Source organism: Miscanthus floridulus, chromosome 6, assembly GCF_019320115.1.
Source record: "Miscanthus floridulus cultivar M001 chromosome 6, ASM1932011v1, whole genome shotgun sequence".
In the NCBI taxonomy this organism is placed as follows: Eukaryota; Viridiplantae; Streptophyta; class Magnoliopsida; order Poales; family Poaceae; genus Miscanthus; species Miscanthus floridulus.
In genome coordinates, this window is record NC_089585.1 from 127718105 (window position 1) to 127738789 (window position 20685).

Sequence of the window (20685 nt, forward strand, 5' to 3'; positions counted from 1 at the left end):
TTACCAGGAACATATGTATAGTTGTTAGAGGTCATTGGACAGTGAGAGGTGCATGTGGGCCCTATAATTTAGGAGGTTGTACCATAGGCGGCTAAGAGGTGTTGCACGAACCTCGTCCACACAATTGGACACCGCAAGAACCTACGCACAAGTGAGGTAACTCAATGACACAAGCAATCTACTAGAGTTACCTTTCGGCGCTCCGCTGGGGAAGGTACAAATCCCCTCACAATCACCGGAGGTGGCCGCGAACAATCACTAACTCGTGCCAATTCTCCTCCACTGCTCCAAGCCATCTAGGTGGTGGCAACCACCAAGAGCAACAAGCAAATCCTGCAGCAAAAACATGAACACCAAGTGCCTCTAGATGCAATCACTCAAGCAATGCACTTGGATTCTCTCTCAATCTCACAAAGATGATGAATCAATGATGGAGATGAGTGGGAGGGCTTTGGCTAAGCACACAAGGTTGCTATGTTAATGCAAATGGCCAAGAGAGTGAGCTTGAGCTGGCCATGGGACTTAAATAGAAGCCCCCATAAAATAGAGCCGTTGGGCTACTCACTGCACTAAACACGGGGCGACCAGACGCTCTGGTCATATCGACTGAACGCAGGCCTCCAGCGTCCGGTCATGAGATGCACGCCACGTGTCCCTACTCTTTAAATACTGAGCGCCCAATCCTAACGGTTAAGTGATGACCGGACGCGCTGCTGCATAGTGACCAGACACTGGACCTCAGCGTCTGGTTGTTTCCAGTAAGCATCCAGAAGCAAGAAATCATGACCGGACGTGTCCGGTCACGCTTGACTGGACACACCCAGCGTCCAGCCACACGATGTCTCCCCTATGTGCTGCCACGTCAGTAGGACCAGACGCAACCCTCCAGCGTCCGATCACTAAGTGACCCAGCGTCCGGTCAGAGACCGACACCAGTGTCTTTGCAGGTTCTCCTGACCGGACGCCCTGGTCAAACCGAGGCCAGCATCCGGTCACTTACAGTGACCTCCGTCTTTTCTGTATAGGACGCTGGTGGCACCGTCGGACTGTCCACACTCTATGGGCGAATACTCCGCCGGTGAAGTTTCTAACCCTTGCTCAAATGTGCCAACCACCAAGTGTATCACCTTGTGCACATGTATGTTAGCATATTTTCACAAACACTTACAAGGGTGTTAGCACTCCACTAGATCCTAGATGCATATGCAATGGGTTAGAGCATCTAGTGGCACTTTGATAACCTCATTTCGATACGAGTTTCACCCCTCTTAATAGTACGGCTATCGAACCTAAATATGATCACACTCACTAAGTGTCTTGATCACCGAAACAAAATGGCTCCTACCATTTATACCTTTGCCTTGAGCCTTTTATTTTCTCTTTTTTCTTTTCAAGTCCAAGCACTTGTTCATTACCATGGCAACACCATCATCATGTCATGATCTTCATTTGCTCCACCACTTAGACTAGTGCTACCTATCTTATAATCACTTTTGATAAACTAGGTTAGCACTTAGGGTTTCATCAATTCACCAAAACCAAACTAGAGGTTTCAACGCGTTAGTTAGATCACGACCGGACATAGGACTCCAGCATCCGGTCACTTCCAGTAAGCTCCAAGAGCTGCTCAACTGCGATCGAACGTGTCCGGTAGGTCACGATCGGACGCAGCATCAACGTCCAGTCCTTCTCCTCTCCTCTGTGTTGCCACGTCAACAGGACCGAACACACCCACCCAGCGTCCGGTCGAAGACCGATGCCTATGCCTTCACTGCTACCACTGACCGAACGTAGGACCCTAGCATCCAGTCACTGCGTGACCAGCATCTGGTGCACTCTGTGAAACCCTATCTTTTCTATACAGGGCACTGGTGGCACCATCGGACTATCTGCACTCTACGAGCGGACACTCCGTTGGTGAAGTTTCGAACCCTTTTCTTTACCAAGTTGATCCACATCAACTCCAACTTCTTCTCCTTTGTAAATGTGCCAACACCACCAAGTGTACACCACCATGTGTATGCGTGTTAGCTTTTCACAAATATTTTCCAAAGGATTAGCCACTCAACTTGCCACGCCACTCGGTCCAAGTGATGATGCAAAGTTAGATCACTCGAGTGGCACTAGATGACCGATATGCAAACAAGTTTGCCCCTCTTTATAGTACGACCATCTATCCTAAATCCGGCCATCAACTTCTCTACACACCTATGACCGGTGAAATGAAATGCCCTAGGTTATACCTTTGCCTTGCGCATTTCATTCATTCTCCTCCAATGTTGATGCAACACATGCACCAACACGATCAACAATGATATGATCCACTTCATATCATCACGTGATCATATTGGTTTATCGATCTTGACTTCACTTGCTTTTCACCATTGCCTTCGTCCATCGGTGCCAAGTCTTGCTCAAGCTTCATCGCCATGCGGTCCATCGCTCCAAAGCCTCCGAGTTGCCCTTCACGCTTGCAACCGGTCCATCAAGACAAGTTATGTCTTGATCTTCTCCACCTTGACCACACGATTCAATGTCATGTTTCATGTGCAATGAGCTCCTTCATCATCACATGTGTGAGCTTTGCAACATCTCTGAGCCATTTTCACCTTCATGGCATATGTTGCTCACACACATGTACCAGTGGACTAATCACCTATGTATCTCGCATAAACACAATTAGTCCACCTAGGTTGTCACTCAATTATCCAAACCAAACAAGGACCTTTCACCTGCTACATCAAATCATGTGCGAGTGGCAAGCGATAACATTAGCAAGGCTAACAACCTACGATGAAATAGCCCTAAGATACTATACGGCGGTCGATGGAGTGACAATGTGAAAGGTCCTAATGGCTAGAGAGGGGGTGAATAGCCTAATAAAAATTTCTACAACAACACTTAACAAAATAGTTAGATAATTATGAGGCGAAGCAAATGTTGCGCTAGCCTACTCAAAATGCAAGCCACCTACCATAATTCTAGTTTAGATAGTATCTATTCACACAATAGCTATGACACTACCCTATGTTAGTGTGCTCTCAAAGGCTAACTAAAGAGCCACACCAACCAAGCAAGCAAGCTCTCACAACTAGCTACACTAAAGAGCTTGTCAACTAGTTTGCGGTAAAGTAAAGAGAGTGATCAAGAAGGTTATACCGCCGTGTAGATGAAGAAACCAATCAATCACAAGGATGAATAACAATGAAGACCAATCACCTCAGAATCAATGAAGAACACAATGATTTTTACCGAGGTTCACTTGCTTGCCGGCAAGCTAGTCCTCGTTGTGGTGATTCACTCACTTGGAGGTTCATGCGCTAATTGGCTTCACACGCCAAATCCTCAATAGGGTGCCGCACAACCAACACAAGATGAGGATCACACAAGCCACAAGCAATCCACTAGAGTACCTTTTGGTTCTCCGCCGGGAAAAGGTCAAGAACCCCTCACAATCACCACGATCGGAGCCGGAGACAATCACCACCCTCCGCTCAATGATCCTCGCTGCTCCAAGCCATCTAGGTGGCAGCAACCACCAAGAGTAACAAGCAAAATCCATAGCGAAACATGAACACCAAGTGCCTCTAGATGCAAACACTCAAGCAATGCACTTGGATTCACTCCCAATCTCACTATGATGATGAATCAATGATAGAGATGAGTGGAAGGGCTTTGGCTAAGCTCACAAGATTGCTATGTCAATAAAAATGGCCAAAGGTTATGAGCTATAGCCAGCCATGGGGCTTAAATAGAAGCCCACATGAAATATAGTCGTTATACCCCTTCACTATGCATAACGCGAGCTGATCAGATGCTCTGGTCAGTTGACCAGACGCTGAGCCCCCAGCGTCCGGTCGCTCGCAGTCAACCACGTGTCCCAACTTCAACGGTCATCTGCCATGACCGGACACTATGCCTGAGTTGACCGGACGCTGAACACCCAGCGTCCGGTCGTTTATAGTAAGGTTCCAAAGCTGATTTTTGCCATGCTTGACCGGACCCTGCCAGCGTCCGGTCACACTATGACTTCTTACTGTGCTGACCGACAACACGACCGGACGTAGCCCTTCAGCGTCCGGTTGCAGAGCGACCCAGTGTCTGGTCGTTTGATTGACGCCAGTGTCTTTGCTGCTACACCTGATCGGACACGCCGGTCCAACCGAGGCCAGCGTCCGGTCACTTCCAGTGACCTCTGTCTTTTCTATCTAGGGCACCGGTGGCACTATCGGACTGTCCACACTCTACGGGTGGACACTCCGCCGGTGGAGTTTCTTACCCTTGCTCCCAAACTTCACCACCCTTGATCAAATGTGCCAACCACCAAGTGTATCACCTTGTGCACATGTGTTAGCATATTTTCACAAATATTTTCAAGGGTGTTAGCACTCCACTAGATCCTAAATGCATATGCATTGAGTTAGAGCATCTAGTGGCACTTTGATAACCGTATTCCGATACGAGTTTCACCTCTCTTAATAGTATGGCTATCAATCCTAAATGTGATCACACTCTCTACGTGTCTTGATTACTAAAACAAAATAGCTCCTATGGTTTATACCTTTGCCTTGAGCTTTTTGTTTTTCTCTTTCTTCTTTCTAAGTCCAAGCACTTGATCATCACCATGGCATCATCTTCATCATGCTATGATCTTTGTTTGCTTCGCAACTTGGAGTGTGCTACCTATATCATGATCACTTGATAAACTAGGTTAGCACTTAGGGTTTTATCAATTCACCAAAACCAAACTAGAGCTTTCAATCTCCCCCTTTTTGGTAATTGATGACAACCCTTATACAAAGATATGAATTAAAATTCAATTGAATCCATGTTGTTTGTCCAAGCGTATTTACCATGTGTAAAAGGATATGGACAAGTTTCATGAACTCCATATGGTAGCAATTGCTCCCCCTACATATGTACTAAGAGTTTAGATTATAGCTTACACATATGCTTAGATAGAAAATATAGGAGACAATGTCTACCAAATGATGCTAAGGTATAAAAGATGGACCTTTGAAGCGTGATATCAATCGGAGTGCACCAATATACCATCCTTAGCACCATGGTTAGCTCAATACCACTTGGAAATATTTGGAAATGAAATTTATCTAGTGATTTCATTTTATCATTCAATCTAACAACTAGCATACATCACATAAGCATGGATATTTTAAATTTAGAACGTATGCCATGCAAGCAAACATATAAAATACACATTCAAATGCACCATATAAGTTCACGAGCTTGCTCCCCCTACTTGTGTGCTCAAAATTTTAATTGATCCCTTTCCTTTTTTACTTTTCTCCCCCTATGTTATATATCAAGTATATCTTTATGTTTCTCTCCCTTTATGATATTTCTCCCCCCTTTTCACCTTTTTTTACTACTATCTTTGTTTCTCTCCCCCTTTGTCATCAATGATATTTCTCCCCCTTTTTCACCTTTTTTTACTGCTATCTTTGTTTCTCACCCCCTTTATCATCAATGACCACAAAGGTTCAAAATATAGATAGTATTACTTGTAGGGTCGAGATTATCAATGTCAATCAATGGGGTGAGGAACATTTTCCCAAATTTGGTCCAATCTAGATTATTTGCCAAAGATATTTAACTCGGTTTGATCCAAGGACAAGCTTCTTCACACCTCTAAATAAGGGTTATCTTGTACCATGTTGAGTTAAACACTTAGAGCTCATATTCTAGATAAAACACTGGGTTTACAAGCCCATAAACATGTCATATGCTACCACTAGATCAAGTCAAGCATAGAAGCAATAGTGATACCATATAGACATCAAAATCATTTGATTTTCATGAATGAGCCTAATAAAATAGAACCACTTGAAAGGTCCTAATAAAATTGAAAATGTGACTAGATGCACTAATCATGTCCTTAGCAAAGATGTATGTTATGCCAATCAACTTTTACCTTGGATTGCTCGAAGGAGAGGCATGTCATATGTTCAACTCATTTCTTAGCTTGCAAAACCTTTTCTCATCCAATGGCTTGGTGAATATATCGGCAAGTTGATCTTCGGTGCCTACACTCTCAATACAAATGTTCCCTTTTTGTTGGTGATCTCTTATGAAATGGCGGCAGACATCAATGTACTTTGTTCTTGCATGTTGAACCAGATTATTGGTTAGCTTAATTGCACTCTCATTGTCACATAGCAATGGCACTTTCTTGAACTTATTCCAAAGTCACTCAAAGTGGTCTTCATCCAAAGTATTTGTGCACAACAACTATCGGCGGATATGTATTCGGCTTCGGCGGTTGATAATGCAACACTATTTTGCTTCTTTGATGACCATGAAACAAGTGATCTTCTCAATAATTGACATGTGCCCGAGGTGCTCTTCCTTTCAACCTTACATCCTGCATAATCCGAGTCGGAGTAACCAACTAGCTCAAACTTTGCTCCTTTGGGATACCACAAACCAATTTTTTGTGTATGCTTCAAGTACCTCAATATTCTCTTTGTAGCCTTCAAATGACTTTCTCTTGGTGAGGTTTGAAATCTTGCACACATGCATACACTAAACATGATATCTGGCCTTGATGCGGTCACATAGAGTAGGCTTCCAGTCATGGACCGATACAACTTTTGATCCACCATATTTCCACTTGCATCACTATCCAAGTTGCAATTGGTTCCCATTGGTGTGCTAATGACTTTGCTATCACACATGCCAAATTTCTTGATCATGTCCTTGATATACTTGCCTTGACTTACAAATATACCATTCTTCAATTGCTTGATTTGAAGACCAAGGAAGTAACTTAACTTTCCAATCATGGACATCTCAAACTCATTAGCCATCATCTTTCCAAACTCATCACAAAAGTCTTGATTGGTTGATCTAAATATGATGTCATCTACATAGATTTGCAATACAAATAGATCTTTTCCAATCTTCTTGATGAAAAGAGTGGTGTCAACCTTGCCCATTGTGAACCCTTTAAAGAGTAGAAAGTCCCTCAATCTCTCATACCATGCTCTAGGTGCTTGTTTTAATCCATACAAAGCCTTCTTCAATTTGTATACATGGTTGGACTTCTTATCATCTTCAAAACCAGGAGGTTGCTCAATATATACTTCTTCATTGATGTAGCCATTGAGAAATGCACTCTTGACATCCATTTGATAGAGCTTGATGTTGTGGGCACAAGCATAGGCTAGCAAGATTCTAATTGCTTCCAATCTAGCAACCGGGGCATATGTTTCACCAAAGTCAAGACCTTCAACTTGTGTATAGCCTTGTGCTACTAATCTTGCTTTGTTCCTTACTACTATCCCCATCTTGATCTTGCTTGTTTCTAAAGACCCATTTGGTTCCAATCACATTGTGTCCCTTTGGTCTCTCTACTAATTCTCATACTTGATTTCTTGTAAAGTTATTCAATTCTTCATGCATAGCATTCACCCAATCAACATCCTTCAATGCTTCATCTATCTTCTTTGGTTCAATGGATGACATAAATAAGAAATGCTCACAAAATGATGCCAACCTTGATCTTGTTTATACACCTCTAGAAATATCACCAATGATAGTGTCCAATGGATGATCCCTTGCAACATTGGTTGGTTGGAGGATTGGAACTTGATTGCTTGCACTTGCTTGATCATTGGGTTGAGATGATTTACTAGCCACTTGATCTTGTTCATTGTCATAAGAGCCACTTGCACTAACTTGATTTGTATCATCTTGCACATTTGAGTTAGAGAGCACTTGCACTTGATCATCTTCATCATCATTCACTTGCCTAGACCTCAATTCACCAATATCCATGTTCTTCATGGCATTTGAAAGTTGAATGCCTCTAATATCTTCTAAGTTCTCGTTATCTACTTGTGAACCCTTGGTTTCATCAAATTCAACATCATGAACTTTCTCAAGAGTACCACTATCCAAATTCCAAACTCTATATGCTTTGCTTGTAGTGAAATAACCAAGTAGAAATCCTTCATCACATTTCTTGTCAAACTTGCCCAATCTAGTGCCTTTCTTCAAGATATAGCATTTGCAATCAAAACCCCGAAAATATGCAATGTTGGGCTTTCTACCATTCAAGAGCTCATATGGTGTCTTCTCTTTCAATGGGTGACAATAGAGGCGGTTGCTACAATAGCAAGCCGTGTTGATAGCTTCGGCCCAAAAAGATTGACTCACATTGTACTCACTAAGCATAGACCTTGCCATATCAATAAGTGTATTATTTTTCCTCTCAACAAGGCTATTTGATTGTGGAGTGTATTTGACCGAGAATTGATGTCTAATTCCAAATTCATCATACAACTCATCAATTCTAGTGTTCTTGAACTCACTACCATTGTCACTTCTATCTCTCTTGATGGTTGTTTCAAACTCATTGTGAATGCCCTTGACAAATGATTTGAATATTGTAAACACATCACTTTTGTCCACTAGAAAGAATACCCATGTGTATCTAGTGTAATCATCCACTATCACAAAGTCATATTTATTTCCACCAATGCTAATGTATTGTGTTGGCCCAAACAAATCCATGTGCAATAACTCAAATGATTTACTAGTACTCATCATGCTTTTCTTAGGATGGGTGTTTCCAACTTATTTGCCGGCTTCACAAGAGCTACAAAGGTTATCCTTTTCAAACACAACATCTTTCAAGCCTTTAACTAAGTCATGCTTAACCAATCTATTTAATTATTTCATTCCAACATGACCAAGCCTTCTATGTCATAACCAACCCATGCTAGACTTAGTGAAAAAGCATATAGATAATTTAGCTTCACTAGCATTAAAATCAACCAAGTATAGATTCTCATATCTAAAGCCTTTGAAGATCAAATTAGAGCCATCTACACTTATGATTTCTACATCATCTACCCCAAATATGCATTTGAATCTAAGATCACACAATTGAGCCACGGATAGTAAATTGAAGTTTAAGCTCTCTACTAGCAACATATTGGATATGCTTATGTCATTTGATATTGCAATCTTACCAAGCTCTTTGATATTGCCTTTGCTATTATCACCAAATGTGATACTATTATAACCATCATTGTCATTGGTATTGATTGAGTTGAACATTCTTGCATCAGCGGTCATGTGTTGAGTGCACCCACTATCAAGAACCAAATGACTTCCTCTGGCTTTGTAATTGACCTACAAAAGAAGATCAATTCTTTTTAGGTATCCTAACTTGCTTGGGTCCTTGAAGGTTAGTCACTAAGCTCTTTGGTACCCAAATGGTTTTCTTCTTTGAGCCCATCCATGGTTTATCAATGAACTTAGCATTTACACCATTTGTACCCTTAGTAAGCATATAACATGAATCAAGCTTAAGAGAGAATACATTAGCATTTTTGCTCTTGTTGGTGCATTCATGCTCTTTATGACCAACTTGCTTGCAACTAGTGCAAAACCGACCATTATTCTTCACAAAACTAGTATTGTGAGGAGCAAAGGCCGCCTTGCCTTTCTTGGGGCTATAGCCCAATCCCTCTTTGTAGAGAGAAGCTCTTTGGCTACCCAAGCACATAAGCAAGCGGTCCTCACCACCATAAGCCTTAGCTAAGGTGTGAGTGAGCTTAATGACCTCCTTCTTGAGGTTCTTATTCTCAACCACTAGTGAGGCATCACAAGTGAGACCATCACTACTAGATTAGATAGAAGTGGAAGTGCTACAAGAAGGGTTAGTAGGAGCAACAATAATAAGTATAGATAGTGATTCATCAATTATATCACAAGTTAAACCTACATTGCAAGTTTCAATATGCTTCTTTTTATTTTGCTCATCAAGCAAAGAGGAATGAGCCTTTTCAAGCTTTTTGTGGGCTTTGCTAAGCTTCTCATTGGCTTTCTCTAGCCTCTCATGAGATGCATTGAGCTCATCAAAGGCTTGCTTAAGGTCTTTTAGTTCCTTATGCAAGCTTTTGCATTCCCTTCTCTTGATGTCAAAGTGTTCTCTAGCATCTTCTAGCATGTCAAATAATTCATCCTTAGTAGGTTCATCATCATCACGATCACTATCATTTTCATTTTTATTTTCATTATCATCATCATGTTCTTCATCACTTTTATCATCGCAAGTTTGTACCTTAGTGGCCTTAGCCATGAAGCATGATGAAGAGTCGAAGAGAGAAGGCTTCTCATTGATGGCAATGCTTGCAAGAACCTTCTTCTTGGTGGTCTTGTTATCATCACTATCATCATCATCATCACTTGAGGAGGCATCACTATCCCAAGTGACTACATATGAACCACCTTTATTCTTCTTGAATGCCATCTTGTCCTTCTTCTCTTTCTTTTCCTTCTTGCCATTCTTCTTGTTCTTCTTGTTGTCATCATCATTGTCACTATTGTATGGGCATTGAGCAACAAGATGATCTTTGCTTCCACACTTGAAGCACCTTCTTGACTCTTCTTTGTTCTTGTTTGAAGACTTCTTTCTTCTAGCACGGTAGCCCTTCTTCACCATAAACTTGCCAAATCTCTTGACAAAGAGAGCCATCTTCTCATCATCATCATCATCATCATCATCCCAAGATTCATCTTCTTCACTTGATGTTTCTTGCTTAGCTTTGCCCTTGGATGATGTGGCTTTGAATGCCATGCTCTTCTTCTTGTCATCCTTCTTGTCATCTTTCTTCTCCTTCTTTTCTTCCTTCTCATCATCATCTCTATATGTATCATCGGTCATTATATCTCCTAATACTTGGTTTGGTGTCATGGTGTCCAGACCGCTTCTCACTAGAATGGTGACCAATGTACCAAATCTTAAAGGCAAGCATCTCAAGAACTTATGGGAGAAGTCCTTATCCTTCACTTTTTCTCTAAGTGCTTTGAGATCATTGATAAGCACTTAAAGCCTATGGAATATCTCCGGCACACTCTCATCATCCTTCATCTTGAAGCTTGCAAACTTTTCTTTGAGAATGTAAGCCTTTGCACTCTTCACGGCTTGAGTGCCCTCAAATGACTCTTCCAACTTTCATGCCTCATGAGCCATCTCAATATTTTTGACCTGCTCAAATGTTCTTTCATCAATTGCATCATGAATAGCACTTAGAGCAATGTCATTATTTTGGAGAAGTACTTCTTCGGCCGCGGTGGGATTCTCCGGATCTTCAATCTCAATTTTTGTTTCTACCACCTTTCAAACCTTCCTATTGATTGACTTGATATAAGTTGTCATCTTGGCCTTCCAATAGGGATAGTTGGAGCCATCAAATTAGGGTGGCTTCTTGGTATTGTTGATTTAAGCCATTTTAACACCGAAGGTTGTTAAGCCTCAAATAACGGTGACCTTGGCTTCGATACCACTTGAAAGGTCCTAATGGCTAGAGGGGGGTGAATAGCCTAATAAAAATTTCTACAACAACACTTAACAAAATGGTTAGATAATTATAAGGTGAAGCAAGTGTTGCGCTAGCCTACTCAAAATGCAAGCCACCTACCATAATTCTAGTTTAGATAGTATCTATTCACACAATAGCTATGACACTACCCTATATTAGTGTGCTCTCAAAAGCTAACTAAAGAGCCACACCAACCAAGCAAGCAAGCTCTCACAACTAGCTACACTAAAGAGCTTGTCAACTAGTTTGCGGTAAAGTAAAGAGAGTGATCAAGAAGGTTATACCGCCGTGTAGATGAAGAAACCAATCAATCACAAGGATGAATAACAATAAAGACCAATCACCTCAGAATCAATAAAGAACATAATGATTTTTACCGAGGTTCACTTGCTTACCGGCAAGCTAGTCCCCGTTGTGGCGATTCACTCACTTGGAAGTTCACACGCTAATTGGCTTCACACGCCAAACCCTCAATAGGGTGCCGCACAACCAACACAAGATGAGGATCACACAAGCCACGAGCAATCCACTAGAGTACCTTTTGGCTCTCCGTTGGGGAAAGGTCAAGAACCCCTCACAATCACCACGATCGGAGCCAGAGACAATCACCACCCTCTGCTCAACGATCCTCGCTGCTCCAAGCCGTCTAGGTGGCGGCAACCACCAAGAGTAACAAATGAAATCCACAGCGAAATACGAACACCAAGTGCCTCTAGATGCAAACACTCAAGCAATGCATTTGGATTCACTCCCAATCTCACTATGATGATAAATCAATGATGGAGATGAGTGGGAGGACTTTGGCTAAGCTCACAAGGTTGCTATGTCAATGAAAATGGCCAAAGATTATGAGCTATAGCCGGTCATGGGGCTTAAATAGAAGCCCCCACGAAATAGAGTCGTTATACCCCTTCACTAGGCATAACGCGAGCTAACCGGACGCTCTGGTCAGTTGACTGGACGCTGAGCCCCCAGCGTCCTGTTGCTCGTAGTCAACCACGTGTCCCAACTTCAACGGTCATCTGCCTTCACCGGACACTACGCCTGAGTTGACCGGACGCTGAACACCTAGCGTCCGGTCGTTTACAGTAAGGTTCCAAAACTGATTTTTGCCATGCTTGACCGGACCCTGCCAGCGTCCGGTCACACTGTGACTTCTTACTGTGCTGACCGACAATACGACCGGACGCAGCCCTTCAGCGTCCGGTCGTTTGATCGATGCTAGCATCTTCGCTGCTACACCTGATCGGACGCGCCGGTCTAACCGAGGCCAGCGTCCGGTCACTTCCAGTGACCACCGTCTTTTCTGTCTAGGGCGCCGGTGGAGTTTCTTACCCTTGCTCCCAAACTTCACCACCCTTGATCAAATGTGCCAACCACCAAGTGTATCACCTTATGCACGTGTGTTAGCATATTTTCACAAATATTTTCAAGGGTGTTAGCACTCCACTAGATCCTAAATGCATATGCAATGAGTTAGAGCATCTAGTGATACTTTGATAACCGTATTCCGATACAAGTTTCACCCCTCTTAATAGTATGGCTATCAATCCTAAATGTGATCACACTCTTTATGTGTCTTGATCACTAAAACAAAATAGCTCCTATGGTTTATACCTTTGCCTTGAGCTTTTTGTTTTTTTCTTTCTTCTTTCCAAGTCCAAGCACTTGATCATCACCATGGCATCATCTTCATCATGCTATGATCTTTGTTTGCCTCGCAACTTAGAGTGTGCTACCTATATCATGATCACTTGATAAACTAGGTTAGCACTTAGGGTTTCATCAATTCACCAAAACCAAACTAGAGCTTTCATAATGTCGGCGCCGGCAAGGAACGCCCAAATAGAAGCTAAGGGGGTAAAACCCGCATCGATCCATTGTCTGCCTTCGCCATGGATGCGCTGCGCGATAATCGCCGGAGTGGAGACCTCATTCCTGAAGATCCTCGCGTTTCGTTCTTTCTAGACCTCCCAAGAGACGAGGAGCACCAGTGAATCAAACCCCCGACGTTGCTCCGAACTAAGCAAAAGTCTTCGACGCAACCACCACTAGATTGGGTCCCCCTCCCCAAGTCTGCCATGAGCTACTGAAGGCGACACGCACGTATGTTGATGCCACGCACATTCCAAACCAACATTTTGGAACTATCCATGGCCACCGTTTGCGACTGAAGACTGTAGGGGTCTAAGCGACCACCTCCGTCGCCGGGCGGCGTCCGCGGCGACCTAGGAAGAGCTCGTGCATCCCTTCAAGCCTGGATGGGTCAAGAGGTAGTTTGAAAGTCACTTGGAAGTCTTCGAACGCCACACGATCCAGCTCCTCAGTTGGGACGTCCTCGCCTAGTTTCTTCATTAGGATCTTCCTGGCAGCATCTGGCTTGTTGGCATGGAATTTGCTTTTGGTCATAAGCCTGGCACTCCTATTTGGCACCAGTTCTGCATCTTCGTGTGTGTCGGCACGCCGATTGGTGATTCTCAGGCGCGGAGGAGAAGGCACCACCGGAGTCTCAAGTGCCACTGTCATCGTGTTGATGAAGGATGATATGGAGCCTGGATCAGGGGACGGCGCAACCTGATCAGCCGCCAATCCAGCAGCCCGTGGACCACGCAGGCTGGAGTCCAAATTCAAGGGGAGTGGTGTAATAGAAGCCACGCCCGTTGAGCAACCGGCCCGTGGGCTCGACACATGCAGGTCGTGGACGCCCAGGGGTGGAGAAGTTGGTGGGCCTGGGCCTGATGACCCATCATCCTGCCACAAACGAAGGTGCTGCAGTTGACGTTTGCGTGGACGTCGTCCACCTCCACCGCCGGGTCTAGGAGGAACCCCGGTCCATCGACTAGGTCCATGCATCCAGTGGGCCGTGCCCCCATGAGTAGCGACCCATCCTCGCAAAGTAGCGCGGCCACGAAACCTGGGTTCCCGCAGCCGCTACCATCACGGTGAGCGAGGAGCGCGACGTTATCGCACGTCGCTCGCGACGCCTGCGACTGGTGGTCCACCTTTCCTGACTGGGAAGGACGTATGGCCTCCTCACACAGCATGGGTCAAAAGATTTCCCCAAATCTTCTTCCTCTGACCAACGATATACAAGCTATTCGTTTGATCGTATCAGTCATGCTTATCAATTATGATACAGTGTTTTTCTCTCATATTAAAATAGCATCAGTCAGTTTATAAGCCAAAGAAACAATGAAGCGAGCGAGATGTCAGCCTTCCACTCTTCCACCTGATAACTTTTTGCCTGGATCTCGGGTCCAACAACCGCCTGGTTCTTGGCTCCAACAATCGCACGAGCCTCAGCGTACTGCACCGCTGCCTGATGCCCACTTGGCTCGATGATCGGGCATGCGAAAGAACCAATGAGGACAGTGCGACGCGACCTGCAGCCTGTTCGCTGGCTTAGCAGTATTTTTCTCTCACACCAAACCAACTAACATAACAGTAAATAATCTATGATCATTTACGGCGTCCCGAACAAACCGCTGAAGGTCAGCCCTCGACCGTTGCCCAGTGATGGTACGTCGTCCCCAGCGCCGGCGAGCCGCACCGTCTTCGGCCCACATGACGAGCGACGTCCCCTAGCGTCAAGACCAGGGGTGGCAGCGGTTGTGATTGCTGTCGCCACTGCTAACATCGTCATCGTTGGGTCCGCCATACCCATCATCGGACGTGTGCCGGAGGACTGACCAGTCCTGGAACTCCACAACGCGGCACCGGACCAGATAACGAAGAGCTAGGAGCTCCGTCATGTCCTCATGTTCACCCAGGAACACCGGCTCCAGGATGGCCATGATCTTCTCATCCAGAACGAGGCGTGGATGAATGCACCAAGCAGCTCGGGCAACCTCTTCTCACTTTCTTTCTTCGTTTTAAATTAATAAACAGTACTGTCGTTACCAATCTCACAGTATTTTTCTCTCGCAACAAATCAACATAACCATCAGTCTATGCTAACCGGGCCTAAATTATATTAGGGTCATTTGATCTAGTATTTCCTTAATCCCTTTGCACGTGTTTAAAAAACAAAACAATCTACATTTGAAAACCAGTTGCAAAAATGACTTAAACGGACCTTGTAATCTGTAATTTTTATTAGGCCCTAGATACGGAGTCTTAGTTGGGGATTCGAATTTCGAAACCAAAAGAAGTCTCCATGTTGGATTGGAGAGAATAAACAACACGGAGAATCCAAGCAATTGAGGAGATCCACCTCAGCACAGGCTGGACGGACACGGACGTACAGCCCACAAGACTGCCAACGGGAAGAAGACGAAGCACCGAAGCAGACAAGATCTCGCGCTGAAGAAGAGCACAAAAGCCATAAACTCCTCCCCCCCCCCCCCCCCCCCCCCCCCCCCCTGATAGAGCTCAGGCCACGCGGCCGCGTCTCCGCCCGGTGCCACGCGGCCGCGTCTCCGCAGCCTCGGTCCCCGGCCCGCGTCGCGTCACGCTGGACGCCGCGCTTCTGATTTCCGACCGTTCCTACTCGGGGTCGGCCGGATTCCCCTAGTCCTTGTCGTGCGGCAGGGTGCGGTTTCCTGGCGCGGATGTGAGGGAAGGCCGGGAGGGGCAGGGAAGGAATGCAGAGGTCGCGGAGGGCCCTTCTGCGGAGGACGGCGGCGGCGCAGGAGCAGAGCGCGGTGGCGGAGGCTGCCGCTAACGGGAGGAAGAGGCGGCTGTATGGCTTCTCCGCCTCCCTCGTCGTCGCCTCGTGGGTCGCCATGCTCCTCCTCCACTCCCTCGTCGGACACGGCGACGGTCAACGAGGTATAGCCAACTGCCCTCTTCTCTTCCGCTGTATCTCGCCCGACCATTTCTCAATCCGTCTTGAAGAGTCAGCCGCGTGGCTGGTCGCGTGTTGGTGATCGTGACACGCGAACCGATGCCCCGGCTGTTCTACGCAGCCGATCATACTGCGCGGCGCCATCCAAGTCCGTCACAACTTGGTAGATCCGGGTGCCTTGTTGCGTTGTTTCTGAATATATGTCGATGCTTATTAGACTAGCTGATGAACTCCCCACGTCCTTGTGGACTCGAGCTGCTAATTACTCTTGTGTTTTAAAACAATGGAAATTACATCTGTGCTGTCTGATTTCTGCAGATGGAGGAGGCTCTGCTGTCGATCTTACTGTTGTCGAGCCTACCTTGAATGTTGGTTCTGTTTATCCGGCTGTACAGGAAGAGCATGAAGAGAATTTGGCAGTGCCAGGTGATACCTGTGTTAATTCTGTCGAAAATGCTGTGCTTTCAGAGGACACACTGGTGCAAGCAGATCAGTTGTGCTCCAGTGATGAGGTGCGGAGTGAGAACACAGAAGCTCTAACCAAAGACAGTCAGGTTGAGCTTTCAGGAGATCAGGGTGGGTATCTTCCTCAGTCGGATGTTGATTCTGGAGTTCAACCAGGGGAGAAGGTGGAGAGTGAAGATTCGCCGAGACCACCAAGACTATCACGGGTTGCTCCTCCTGATCTTGATGAATTCAAGACAAGAGCAATTGCTGAAAGGGGACCTGGTGTTTCTAGTCAACCTGGTCATGTCATCCACCGAAGGGAGCCTAGTGGGAAGTTGTATAATTATGCTGCAGCATCTAAAGGGGCTAAGGTCCTGGATTTCAATAAGGAGGTTAAGGGTGCTTCCAATATCTTAGATAAAGACAAAGATAAGTACCTCCGCAATCCTTGCTCAGTAGAGGGGAAGTTTGTCATCATAGAGCTTTCTGAAGAAACCTTAGTAGATACAATCGCAATTGCAAATTTTGAGCATTATTCTTCCAATCCGAAAGAATTTGAAGTGCAGAGCAGTCTGACATATCCCACAGAAAATTGGGAAACTCTTGGAAGATTCACTGCCACAAATGCTAAACTTGCTCAGAATTTCACTTTTCTTGAGCCAAAGTGGGCTAGATATTTGAAACTGAACTTGGTCAGCCATTATGGTTCTGAGTTCTACTGTACGCTCAGTATGCTTGAAGTGTATGGAATGGATGCTGTAGAAAAGATGCTTGAAAACTTGATTCCAGTTGAGAATAAGAAAACAGAACCTGATGACAAGACAAAGGAACACATTGAGCAAATTCCTTTGAAGGAGCCTGCTGGAGGAAAAGAATCCTCACAGGAACCCCTTGATGAAGATGAATTTGAACTAGAAGATGATAAACCAAACAGTGATTCATCGAAGAATGGCGCCAATGATCCAGTTTCAGAGACAAGGACACTTCAGGCTGGCAGGATTCCTGGAGATACAGTTCTTAAGGTGCTAATGCAGAAAGTTCAATCTCTTGATGTGAGCTTCTCTGTCTTGGAGAGGTACCTAGTGGAGTTGAACAGCAGATATGGGCAAATATTTAAGGATTTTGATGCTGATATTGATAGCAAAGATGTCTTGTTAGAGAAGATCAAATCAGAGCTGAAGAATCTTGAGAGCAGCAAAGATAGCATTGTATGTAGTTTTCTATACTTAAATTTTCCTTGAGCTATTGGTACCTGATAATTTGGTATTTAATGATATATTTCTTGGTTTCAGGCGAATGAAATTGAAGGTATCCTCTCATGGAAGTTAGTTGCTTCCTCGCAACTAAACCAGCTGGTCCTGGATAATGCTCTACTCAGGTTTGTATATTAGTATTATCGTATTCCTTTTTTCCTTTCGCAATTCATGATCATGATGTACACACAACTTGAGTTGCTTCAGCATGTGTTCATAAAATTATATTTGATACATATTACTTTGCTAATCACTCTGTTATGTTTCTGCAGATCGGAATTTGAAACATTTCGACAAAAACAGACTGACATGGAAAACAGGAGTCTTGCTGTTATATTTCTCAGTTTTGTTTTCGCTTGCTTAGCTCTTGCTAAGCTGTCTATAGGCATTATGTCCAAATTTTGTAGATTCTGTGACTTTGAAAAGTTCCATGATGTAAGATCCGGGTGGGTTGTGTTGCTGCTTAGCAGTTGCATCGTATCCACCATTTTGATAATACAGTAATACAAGCATTCAACTTCACATGGTCACGGCTGTACATTGTAGTTACATGAGGTTTCTGGTTCAAAATCAACTATCCTATTTCAGATCTTATGCGATTTTACAGTGCAGTTGTTTGGCGCCATCAGTTGTCTCAGTTTGGAGGTCCTTTTAAAGCAGCAGCAGACCAGACTACTGGGAGTAGAATATTTTGTCCTTGTTCCACTCCCGGTCCTGGGGAATGTAAGCAGATCTACCTGGAAAGCATGTGCATACTGGCATACTGCTGGATCGGTGTGCTTCTTTATTTGTTCAAGGAACCAGAGGTCCAGGGCATGGTCCCCATATGGCCTTCATGTTACCATGTATGATTGGCATGGAGAGATGGGTTAATATACTACTAGTAGCCTCCTTCCATGAGCATTGTGCAGTCCATGTTCTTCAGCTGGCTCCCTGTCTTGTGCACATGGCCTCAACACTGGACTGCTTTAAAAGGCAGTGTTCCGTTGGTTTCCAGCAGGAAAGGCATCGCTGATAACTTCAGTCAGCAGCCAGCAGCAAAGTCAATGCCGAAAATATTACACAATTATGTGAAGTGAAATCTACTCCTGCTCAAACCTGGAGCTCTCTGAGTTGGCTGATAGTTGAGACCGTGGCTGGTTTGCAATAGGTTGCTGACTTGCTGTGGTTTTGTTTGTTTGCTTCCAGTTTTCCTGATGGAGATTTGTCCAAACAAATTCAGAAATGGTCATCCATGATGGTTGCCAAATTTATTTCATATAATATGTACAGAAGACGTGAACTTTATGCAAACCATGAATGTGATCACCGGTCAGCTGATTAGAATCCAGCTGCTTGGCTCTGGCTCTGTCTTAGCATGTGTTTTTTTATGCATGACGTTAGTGTTCTCGCCTGGTGGATATCCATGGTTCCACAAGGAAGTTGATTCCATTGCGCCAAGTGTCAACTTCACCAAAGCAGTATTTGATACGAATTGCAGTCTGTCTTCCAACTAAATGTACTCATAGCTTTTGTTCGACTGTGGTTTACTTGTATTAACGGTAAAGCATGGTGGAACTTGGAAAAGAACTATAGGTTGCTAAGGTATTAACGAAAATCTGATTACCTAGAGCTATCACCAGCGGTAGCTTTCTCCTTGTTCGCTTCTGTGATTCATGCAAAAACCCGTACGGGACTCGTTTCTCCTGGATTGACCAGACCAGCAGAGTAAGCTGGAGATGCGTTTTTGTCTGCGGAGAATCTGGAGCAGGATCAGAATCTGTGGCTACACTGTTCGGTTCGAGGGTGATATCTGACGACCGGGCCCACTCACCCGATGCACGAGCCAGCCTTCCGTCTCCGGCCCAGCTATGTGCGAACGGGTCTACATGCCAGCCCAAGAAGGAAGACGTTGTTATCTCTCCCTTTCCTTTTAAAATTTAATAATGCAACTGCATGACAGCATGAAGGCATGAAGCTATATGGCCTTCAGTGAATTTTCAAATATAAATTTAGCATGAATTTTAAATCGGGTTGGCTCTGTACTTTTGTGATTATTGGTGGACACGTCGCCTTCCCCTACTATCGGCAGTTCCGCCCGCGTGTACGTTTCCTTCAGCCGGCACGTCTCCTTCCGCCATCTGTAGCGGGCGGTGCGCGAAACGCTTCGCGCTGTGCCAATGGCAAGCTGGTCCGGCAACGCGACCGGCCGGCCGGCCGGCCGGAGAAGTTGCACACTCCAAGGAACGCCGAGACATTCTTTCGGCAAGCACGTCGGCGTCAGTCCATCAGATTATTAGGTCAGTCCCACCGAAATTCAGGTGGGCACCAGCAGAGGAAACTTTGAGTGGCATCCACACGACACGACACGATGCAAAGAGTCTCGGCGAGAACGGCGCGCCGAACGTGTCCTTGCTTCCGCGACCGGGCAACCGCAGCCGATAGCGCATCACCGTCAGAGTCTAGTCTAAGAATGTTCAGAGACAGCGGTGGGGGTGCTTGCCCGGGAGGTGCGCCAGATTCCTCTCCTGGGCGGCGCAGGACACGGAGAACAGCGATGAGCCGAGATTGCCGCGAGGAAAGGCGTGGCATTGCGTCCAAGCAACAGAGCTACAGAAGTTTCATCTTCTTCTTTTTTTAATGATGAACAACCAGACGTCTCGTCTCAGCCTTGAAGCATTGAGCACAGCGGGACAGGACGACGGTATAGGCGTATAGCCAAGCATGCCTATTGCCTAGCTTATCCTGACGCTTCTTTACGTGGCAAACAAAACGAAAGGGTCGTGGCGATACGTGACGAGATTTGCACGGACGAACAAATGGCAGCTTGGTCCCAGCCCACCTCTTTACGTGCACGCCTCAACGT

The 20685-nt window shown here is 45.0% G+C and overlaps 1 protein-coding gene across 1 annotated transcript; it reads left to right on the forward strand.

The window, feature by feature from the left end:
* The first annotated feature begins 15725 nt into the window (after positions 1-15725).
* LOC136459545 (SUN domain-containing protein 4-like) lies at positions 15726-18362 on the forward strand. The gene is made up of 4 exons (XM_066459388.1): positions 15726-16124; positions 16459-17795; positions 17880-17965; positions 18113-18362. Exons 1-4 carry the CDS (start codon positions 15938-15940, stop codon positions 18342-18344), a joined length of 1842 nt encoding a protein of 613 aa, XP_066315485.1. The 5' UTR covers positions 15726-15937; the 3' UTR covers positions 18345-18362.
* The last annotated feature ends 2323 nt before the right edge of the window (positions 18363-20685 follow it).